Here is a 10,718-nt window from a genome sequence, read left to right as displayed (position 1 = left end):
TTGATGTCTTGTCAGGACTGTCTGTGCATGCACAGAATGTCTATGGGGAGGGGAAAGGTACACCCTTATCATTTTTATTAGTACAGCAACCTGAGCAGAGGTCTAACCAGCCAGAATAAGTGACCTGCGAGGTTGCATAGACCCTTTCAGAGGCTATTTTGCTTAATTTGTTTGATGGACCTTTTCCATGACTTCCTGGGACACATAGGCCTATGGAACTGTGCTCTCATTAATCTTATCATTTCCACCTGGTCTTTTCTTGCTATGACAAGTCCAAATGTCAATGAAAAGGTCTAGCAGCAGGCACTGGAGGGGATGTAATATTACCCCCTTTAGGTCAGAGGGAGTCATTGCGATTTGAGTTATTTTAACATTCTGTCTTTATGGAAATAAGACAATTAAGATAACTAGATTGTAAAACGTGTTAAATGTAGTGTGAGCAACACAGACCACATTTACTTTTAAAAAAGTGATTTGAGAATGTGTGTTCGTGTATGAAAGAAAAACAGGAAAAGACAGGTGAGAGACTGCTCTGACAACCCGATATACTGCCTGCAGCTACTACACACAAACACACACACACACACACACACTGTGGAAATTAAATAGATCTCTCTCTCACTCTCTCTTCCGTGGTTGCTCAGGCTCGCCCGTCTCGTTCTGCCCCAGATTGTTTCTCCTCTGAGAGACAGCAAGATAGAGAGATTGAAACACAGAGCGGCAAGAGAAACGCTGTTCATTGTGTTTCAGGTATCAGAGGTGCATGTGTGTACAGCTCTGACCTGTTATATAACCTGGGTCCATTTCCATGAAAGAGGTTTGTAAGAAGGACATTTCAAAGTGTGATTTATTAACAGAATGAAATATCTCAACAACTATTGGATGGATAGTGAAATTTTGTATTGACGTTCATGGTGCCCAGAGGATGATTTCTAATGAATTCCAACTTTTCATCTAGCACCACCATGACGTCAGTGTTTTTGTAAGGACTTTAGTGATCCCCTGAATTTTCATGTAAAACCACCATGAGGTTGAAATTTGTGGTTTTGAGGGAAATGTCTCATTAAATATTGAATTGATTGTGGTACAATTTTGTACACATGTTCATGTCCCCCTCAGGATGAATTGTAATCCCTTTGGTAATCCCTTAATTATTATGGAGTCATGAGTATAATATTGTTACAGATAGTGTTATAGTCCAGACCACCCAAACCGAGACCAAGACATGATGATGGCGCTGAATACCTACCAAACAGCCATAAAGCTGACATTCCCATTAATCTCTGCTCTGTGTGTTTAATGCTACTTAGAAAATGTTGGCGTGCTAACTCGCTAAATAAAGATTACATGGTAAACATGAATTCATCCATCCATCATCCATCCATCGTCAACCGCTTATCCTGCGTACAGTGTCGCGGAGGGGCTGGAGCCACTCCCAGCTGACATTGGGCGCAAACATGAGTTCAGTTCAATGCAATTTTATTTGTATAATTTGTCATATAGAGCAGGTCCAGACCATACTCTTTATTTACAGAGACCCAACAATTCCCACCATGAGCAAGCACTTGGCAATGCATGCAAGAAAAAACGTCCTTTTAAGAGGCAGCGAGTGAAAGCTGAACTAATATGGCAACATCTGTTTACATTTCTCAATTCTATCATCTATCGACCACTAGTTCAAAACTTTATTTCAAACCAAGTTATAAAAAGTATGAAGATTGCAAGTGGACTACTGCATGGCTCCGTTATGTGTCCTTCAGCATTTATATTTGATCCAGGACTTGAGTCACATGACTTGAACTGGGTCCAGACACACACAATCACACAGTTGATGACTTTAGACCTGACTTGACAAAATCAGAAAAAGTATTTGTCTGTTACTAGTGTTGTGGTACCGGTCTTAAGACCACTTTTTGATGGTCTTGGTCTTGTCTCAGACTCGTTCACATTTGTATTCGGTCTTGTCTCAGTCTCGTACATTGAGGACTCTGGATTTTATTTCAAGACCAGTCAAGACCATAACTTTGGAAATAAATTGCTTTTTCATTGTCTGATTTATTTGTTATCACTCTAACTTTGACTGGATGTAAAACGGATTGCTTCAAATGCAACCAATAACCCTAATTAAACATGTGATGTTCCCTTTAACGACTACCACCCCTCCCCGCGATAGTAGGCCTAAGTGTGGAAAAGGAGTGTTGAATAAAGATGCTTACGTTGATTTCAGCTTTTAGTGTTTGTATGTGGGTATTTTAATGGGAATGTGGATCTTCCAGATCAGTTTGTGAAGTACCTATGATCACGCTTCACATTTTACCGTGTGTCATGTAATGTGGGGAACAGGTCTTGGTCTTGACTCGGTGTCACCTTCCCTTGGTCTTGGTCTCAACTTGGTCTCAGCCCCTAAAAGTCTTGGTCTCGTTTTGGGCGGTCTTGACAACAACACTATCTGTAACAATATTATACTCATGACTCCATTTGGATTTGAGCCTTGTGTCACGGTTGAGCATGAGCACAAAACAGGTGAGAGCCCAAATGTAAGTGTCAGGAGCGGAGAAACAGTTCAGGGGCTTTAATCCATAACATGGAAAAGGCAAAACAAGGCTTACAAAGTGCAGGGACTGGCAACATCCAAAATCGACAGCACAGCAAAAGGCAGAACACTCTTCCTACAACACATAACAGAGAGTATACACGCTACAGTGACCGGACAGGGAATGAACAGAAACACCAAACATATCTACACAGGGACAACGAGCAGGGTGGGAGCAACACAGGTGACCGGGATCAGGGCTAACGAGGCAGAGAGACAGCAGGGGAAAACAGAGATACACTTACAGATGCAAAACACAAGACCATACATTAACTGGAACTCAAAAGTATTTAGTGGACAAGCAGGCAGAGGAATTACTGGGGCAACAGACACAAGCAAACAGATCACAAATAAATAACACCAACAAAGAACACAGACTGAAGCTAAGATTAAACAGAACTCAGAGCAGACATAGGCAAAACAACACAGAAGTTTACAGACCAGAAGTGGCACAAGACTGGGAACTAAGACACAGAACAAGGAACTAAGATAAGAGACAACACAGATACTAAGCAAACTTGACTTGAAGATGCGGATGAATAAAATAATAAACAAGGCTAAAGCACAATGATCAAAATCAGATTAATGAAACTGGCCGAAAACATAAATAGACACCTAGCAAATAGACAGAACTCAAGTATGAAGGTACAGAAACTAATACATGAGACAGGAGCAGAACTGAAATTTAGGAAAATACCAAAACACCACTAAACACCAGCTGACAGATAATAACCAGATAAACAATAATATCAGGGAGAGGATGCACACTAAAGGTAGCAAGCAAACTAAAAACTATGTCTAAACTAACAGCACAGCGAAAGGGATTCTAACTAATAAGACAGGGTGGCTAAGGGAGACAAGATGACAGAACAACACAGACCAAGAAGACTGGATACAAGACCACAGAGAGGCAGGACTGAAACCCAAAAGCCAACAGACTATATAACAGATACCTAACTGATAAAAGAATAAACTCAAAGGGAACTAAACAGAACAGATGACAGTACTAACATGCAGATACAAAACCAAACCCTCATAATCAGGACAGGATCGTGACACCTTGTGAATTGAATGAACTGATATTTTCATGGATTTAACCCTGAGTGTATGGTTAAAATCAAAGTCATTACAGAGGATGTGGTAAAGGTTAAGAGACAGGATCCTTTTGTCATACAGGACTACAATGATTACCATCAGATGTTTGTGTGTATGTTTTATGTTACTATTCAAACAATAGTTACTAAGTGTTATGTAATGATCTCATGTTACTCTACCACCTCTTTCCGCCTCACTTCTACTCATTCCATTCCTGGATTTTCTTTTTTCTGCCTTTTCCTTATCACTCATTCCTCCTCTCTCTGCTCCCACCCCACCTCTTCTCTCTTTCTCCTTTCTCCTTCCAGATATCAATTTACGGACTTGTCCCACACCAAAGGGCAGGGTGCCTCTGTTTTTCTCTCACACACATTGGTGTTGTATAACAGTGGTGACCTTCCACAGTTATACAATAATTCTGTCTTAAACCTAACTAATCCTAATTCAGATTTAAAGGTGCCCTGTGGATTGTTTGATCACTAGGGGCACTGTGGAGCAATGTTTTAATGTTTCACCAGCACAAGCACAGGGGTGGCGTGATATTTATTTTATCCTCCACGATCGTATTTCGTGTCATCTCTCTCTGTATTTAGTGAAACACTTTGTCCTTTTGTTTGAGAAGTGCTATATAAATAAAGTTTTTTATAATTATTATTATTATTATTATTTAGGGCTGCAGCTAATGATGATTTTAGTAATTGAGTATTCTACAGATTATTTAATCGATTTGTCGAGTGATGGTATAATAAGTACTTTTGCTAGGCGGTGCCGAGTGCAGAGGGTGGTAATGCATATCGACAGTTGTTTTAGACTCCACTAACTGCCAAGGCAAATATTTGGCTCTTTACATGTGAAATGCTCCACTATGTTCCCCAGCTAGTTGCTAACTTTGTCTGTCTGTCATTTGGTGCTGGGCAGGCAGCATACAATGGGGTTATAAGAGTTTTTTTTACTGAAAACAGCTGCCTGCTGGGAATAAGACAACAAAACACTCCATGGAGTTGAGGGGAACTGCAGGTTTTTTTTATACTGGATTTACATTTCAACCATTGTTAAAATAAAAATATTGATAGTTGCAGCTGTAATGACTAGCTTCAATGACTTATCTGACAATCTACTACAAAGTAAGTACACTATTGATGATTGCTAATCCCTAAACTCTGTTTTTGACGAGTGTTACATTGCTGAATAGTGAATACAGTCATTAGTTTGTATTCATGTTTCTTCAGCATGAAATCAACTCGACTTTCAAACTGCGGTGTAATGAATGGAAACAAATGGCTGCCTGTAAGGCAGGAGAAACCTAATTCAAAACTGGCATTGATCAGCAGATAAAGAAAGAAACAGCAGACAACTGTTATGGAAAATAAGTGTCCACCTCCTCCTGGACACAATACACAGTCCAGGATGCAGACAGAGAACATTCATACGTATATTATTAAGGTAAGTAACCGTTAACCTTACTTTGTCTATAAACTGCCACTTCCAAATAAGCCATCACTGAGGACTAGATCAATGCATTTGATTGATGTATTTGTTTAAAATAAACCATATAACCATTTAAGCTTTAATTTTTGCCTGTTTGAATGCAATCCAGCTCCGTGATTGGTTGGTCATCTGTTGATGCAGGTTGTGAGAGGCAGCTCTCTGATTGGCTGTTGGTGTCATGATGCAGGTATGACTCATCTTCTATTCTCAGCCAAAGAAATGACTTGGGGTTTTGACCTTCTGTCTCCTTGGTGACCGCTGTGGTGTCGTCACACCGTCCGTGCATTCATTGTCGTCGTCCTCTCCCATCTGTCTCAAATCCACTCAGGTTTGTTGGCATCATAAATAACATCCAAGCATTGAGGTGAGGAACACAGTTTATGTGTGAGTAAATGATGGGCACACTCTCCACCATACTGTCACTACCAGACAATTACAATTACTCCTCTCATAATATCTTTTCCTCACTCCCTGTGCTGACCCTGTTAAGAGGCTTGAGTGCATTCACTGTAACACACACTCATGTTGGTGAATATAAATTCACACTTTGATATTAATGACTTCTATTTCCAAGCAGTCTGTTCACATTAACGGTCAGGGCCGGCACAACACTTGAAGACTATGAGGTTCCAAGCAGGGCCCCCCCTCAACCACCACCATCCAACTTATCACCTCACCTGAAATAAACTAGTGCCATTAAGATTGAGGTATATGGGGAAAAAAAGCACCAAAGCATATAAAGAATATCAATTTATACAGTTTGACAAAATATTTTAATTCATGCTACTAAACACTTTTAACCGCATCATATGTGTTCGACTAGTGAGAGCTCCTTGAGTCAAGATTATTTTGTCAAAGTGCTATTCAAGATCAAGAATAAGCATCCACACTCAAAAGTAATTTACAGTTTTACTGTGATATTTCACGTGTAACGCAAATTTGCACGACTATCCACTATATTAATATCTAGAGAAACTTCTGTGTTGCCTAATAACAACATATGTTTGTGCTCAATTGACAAAGACCTCTACGAGATGTAAGAATTATGACTATTGTCTATGTTTACCTAACCTTTACAAAGTCATTTTTATGCCTTAACCTAACCATTACAGTGCCAGATCAGAAAACTCATGGTAACAGCCGGTGTTACCAGTTCGCATAGTTCTGCTCAAAATGACATGTATCAAGCGCACAGGCCAGCAAAACACACCTTCTCCATCAGAAATGCAATACAAGAGGAGAAACTCATGCCTCTGTTTAAAGTGCAGCAAAATTGAGGATTTTTTTGTGTCACAATTAAAATAAAAAAACAAGAGTGAACAACTACACTTTGAATCCTGGGAAAGGCGAACTCTGCCAGTGACAATGAAAATTACTATACAGAGATGCAATCACAGAATCCAAATACATTGAATGGCAAATGCTGAAAAAATGCCGGTCATATATAGTATAAAAAATAGGATAAGGATTTTAACTTTAAAGACAAAAGTCTGACATTTTCATCCTGTGTATTTCTACGTAAAGCCCAGTGGGGTTCTGTGGTTGGTTGGTGGTAGCTGGGTGGAGTAGTTGTAAATGGTCATGGCAGTGGACAGAGAGGTGGAGAGTAAGCACACTGTCAGTTTTCCCATAATGTCTTCACGAGTAGCAGGAGATAGAGCAGTATGTATAAACAGTGTAGTCAGGCTCAGTGTGGCTGCGACTGAGCTGCTCTTCTTTCCTTTTTGTGCTCCTTACAAACAAATAAGATGCCAGAGAAACCCGTTGTCCTTCCCCGTTATAGTCTTATTTTCGGAGTTGCTTTGTCCTGTCTCTCTTTTTTCAGATGTCTCTCGCTGATCATAAAGTTCAGAAGTTCAGAGTGAGCAATGAGGAGAGAGAGATACATGGAAAGTAACACAGAGACTGAGTCAAATAACGCCAAGACAGTAATCAAAGCCAGACTACTTCCTTACACACTGTTACATCATATATACACACTCCTACAACAAGAGAAAGTCAAACTGTTTTACTCGCAGAGTGATGGACTTATAAAAACTAACTTTGAAGTTGACAGCCTAGTTAAAAGTATGTGGACACCCGAACATGACACCCATATGTGATTCTTAATCATTTTATTCCAAAACCATGGGCGTTGATCTGCTGCTGTAACAGCCTCCACTCTTCTGGGAGGGCTTTCCACGTGATTTTGGATTTCACTATGTTGGGCAGTAAGGGCTCAGCGCAGGCTAGCCAACTTCTTCCATACCAAACTGGACAGAGATGTATATAACGTTGGCCAAATGGTGTATTTGACATCCTGTGGGACTTGGGTTGAGTCTGCACTAACTGAAATGACTGTACTGCCCTCTACTGGAGAATGGAACACATAGCAAACAAGGACAAAAAATCCTGTAGAGGGCTCTCAGTTTATACATTAATGTATATGGCTTAAACAGACTATTGCTTTTGCTGGGTGGTATTACTGTGCACATGCTGACATGTACAGTAAACATATAAATGCAGCTGTAAAACAAAATGCTGTCAAAGGGATGAAAGGAGCTGATGTGATAGCCCAGTATTGAAGCTCACCCCAACTCAAATACATACATTATTTCTCCTGCTAATATTTTATTCATCCGGATCCAACCTCTTTTCCAGATTACCTCAGGCTGAGCTGGAATTGTGCAGTAAAACTGCAAACACATATTTGGTCACAACTATGTGCTCTTGTTCCCAGAGTTTGTAAGTTCAAACATTTTTTTATCTACAGTGATTTGCAAAGTTTTGATAATTTTTGTGACTTTTCCTGCTTTGTGAATCCAAGGCCTCAACAACCATCACTCCAGGAAGCCAGAAGTTGCAGGCTTAAGCTGGAAATCAGTGCTGCATGAAACTGGTCCACACTTCAAAAGGTTTCATCCATACACAGGCTTACTGAGTGAAACGAGGATTTAACATACCTTTATGTTACAATAAACAGGGGATACTATAGTGCTAATATCGTAAAATCAGTCCGGAAGTAAAATTTATGAGAACAAACAACGCACACCTTTTACTCAAATGTCCCACTGTAAAAACTGGTGAATTGTTTGTTTGCTGCAGTCACCACTGCATGGTCTTGGATCTGGTCAGCTTCCTGGTCAGAGCGTGGCGAACAGTCAGCATGTAGGAGCGACGGTCAGGGAGAGGGCGCTGCTGATCCAACACCAGCCTGTCAGACACAAAGAAATAAAACATCACCACCAACTGCCAGTCAAACAACACATGACACAGCTGTCCCAGATTTAACTGGGTTTTTTGCAGATATAATACATCAACATAGTTTACAGTTTTATTCAAACAGGAAATCAAACAAAACGGCAAAATGTCTTCCTGAAGATTTGTTTTGCTTGTTCTCCAAGATCTTTCTGGAGTTCTTTCTGGTTTTTCTATTTCCAGTATTTTATTCCAGTTGTGAAAAGCTACTTCATTTCCTTTGCACATTGCATTGTGGGAGAATACTGTCCACCAACAGCACACTCATAAATCAAGCGTCTCCCTTATATACTGCAAACGGTGTGAAGTAAGTGTGAAGTTCCAACACAGCTGAACCACACCTGATGAGCTGAAACACGGCTGCTTCCACAGTTAAAACAGCTTCTGCCACAGACAGCTCCCTGAAACCACACCTACACACACACACACACACACACACACTGTATAAAGGCAAAATACGTTTACAAATAAAACTTTATATACAATTTATCCGTTACTCCATGCAGAAGATAATTAAATGCACATTTAGTCCATAACGTTGCCAAGATATATATAAGAGAAAGATATTTGGTAGCAATATAAACAGACGCTCATCTCAAATTTCATATTCAAAATGAACAAAATAAACAGGAGGAAAAACACACACACACACACAAACCTTAAATCCTTGGCCAGTCTCTGCCCTTCCTCTGTTGTCACCTCCCTGCCAATTTCCAAGTCTGCCTTATTGGCTACCAGCACTGTAGGAACAACTGACGCCAGCCCACACACACACCCACACACGCACACAGTGAAATAAAGGGACAATAAATCGGCAGCATGATGCAATGGTATACAAAGTTGGGAGTTTGTGTTGTTACCTACTGAGCACAGGACGGCCTGCCAAATATGGCATGTATGTCTGCTTCATCTGTGCATGTGCATGTGTGTGTAAAGGTGGCGATAGACAGACGTCAGACAGAGTTAGAACAGAGACTCACTGGACTTTAAGAGCAAACATAGTGAACGCACTGACATCACACTGCTGGCAGTTCAGCAGCTGGTATGTTAGTTATTTACACAGAGCTTACACAAATATACAGTACTTATTGATGTTGCTGACGTTATATTTTCTGTGAAAAGACATTGGAGAATAGGAGAGCTCACATTCTTTTACTGACCTCTGATGTCACACATGCATCCTATACATTAAAGCTGTGAAATGACATGCCATTAACCTTTAACATTGGGGACTCCTAGTGGTAAGTGGTCCTGATTCGCTATCTGTCAAGGTCAGAGGAATCTTTCAGTAGAAACTCAGATGATGAGGAAGTTAGTTCCCTACCCAGACTCTGTTTGGTTTGGTCGATGAGCTTCTTGAGTCGAGGGACCTCCAGGAAGCTGAGGCGTTGTGTGACGGAGTAGAGCAGCAGGAAACCGTCTGCCCAATGAATGGAAGACTCCAGAGAAGCCGCAGAGCTGTCCTGGAGGAGACCATGTCATCAAAACCTCATAAGATTAGTTTGACAGGGTGATACAAACTTTCGTTTTAATGGGCTTGATTTTGGTGAAATTGACAAAATTTCATTGACAGTAGTATTTCTTTTTGTAAAAATAAATAAATAGCTGACAGTGGTGGAGTGTAACTGTAATGTAAGTACATTTTCTCAAGTACTGTACTTAAGTACAATTTTGAGGTACTTGTACTTTACCTGGGTATTTCCATTTTAATGCTAAATGGGAAATATTGTACATTTGCAGAATCTGATTATTAATACATAATATATCAATCAACTAAGATTTTATAATGGTTTGTAATGGATTAAGCCCCCCGAGCAACAGGTTATACAAAGTAGCTGTAATTAGCTTCACCATACCAGCTGCAACATTAGTGACACTTATTAATGCATCACTAAATATAATATATACATATACAGTCCCCTCCAAAAGTATTGGAACAGTAAGGCAAATTCCTTTGTTTTGGTTGTTCACTGAAGACATTTGGGTTTAAGATCAAAAGATGAGTACGAGACAAGAGTTCAGAATTTCAGCTGTCATTTCCTGGTATTCACATCTAGATGTGTTAAACAACTTAGGACATATCACCGTTTGTATTAGACCAGGATTCTTAGGTGAGCAAAAGTAATTTGGTGGCATAACCCTTGCTTGCAATAACTATCAAGCCTGCGACCCATCGACATCACCAAACTGTTGCATTCTTCATTTGTGATGCTATTCCAGGCTTTTACCGCAGCTTCTTTCAGTTCTTGTTTGTTTCGGGGTGTTTCTCCCTTCAGTCTCCTCTTAAGGAGGTGAAATGCATGCT

General features: G+C 40.1%; 1 protein-coding gene across 1 annotated transcript in view; it reads right to left on the bottom strand.

Moving 5' to 3' along the window:
• Positions 1-7,273: 7,273 nt before the first annotated feature.
• zgc:110699 (uncharacterized protein LOC325371 homolog) overlaps positions 7,274-10,718 on the bottom strand; it is a 6,522-nt gene continuing 3,077 nt past the window's right edge. The window contains exons 5-8 of the mRNA XM_046039526.1: positions 9,738-9,876; positions 9,072-9,165; positions 8,755-8,826; positions 7,274-8,369 (exon numbers count right to left, since the gene is read on the bottom strand). Coding sequence (XP_045895482.1) covers positions 8,261-8,369; positions 8,755-8,826; positions 9,072-9,165; positions 9,738-9,876 — 414 coding nt within the window. The 3' untranslated portion in view covers positions 7,274-8,260. The remainder of the gene's footprint in view (positions 8,370-8,754; positions 8,827-9,071; positions 9,166-9,737; positions 9,877-10,718) is intronic.

The sequence above is a fragment of the Micropterus dolomieu genome, linkage group LG01 (assembly GCF_021292245.1).
Source record: "Micropterus dolomieu isolate WLL.071019.BEF.003 ecotype Adirondacks linkage group LG01, ASM2129224v1, whole genome shotgun sequence".
NCBI classification, from domain to species: Eukaryota; Metazoa; Chordata; class Actinopteri; order Centrarchiformes; family Centrarchidae; genus Micropterus; species Micropterus dolomieu.
Note: the sequence above shows the minus strand (reverse complement) of the source record. Positions and strands in the feature narration are given on the sequence as shown.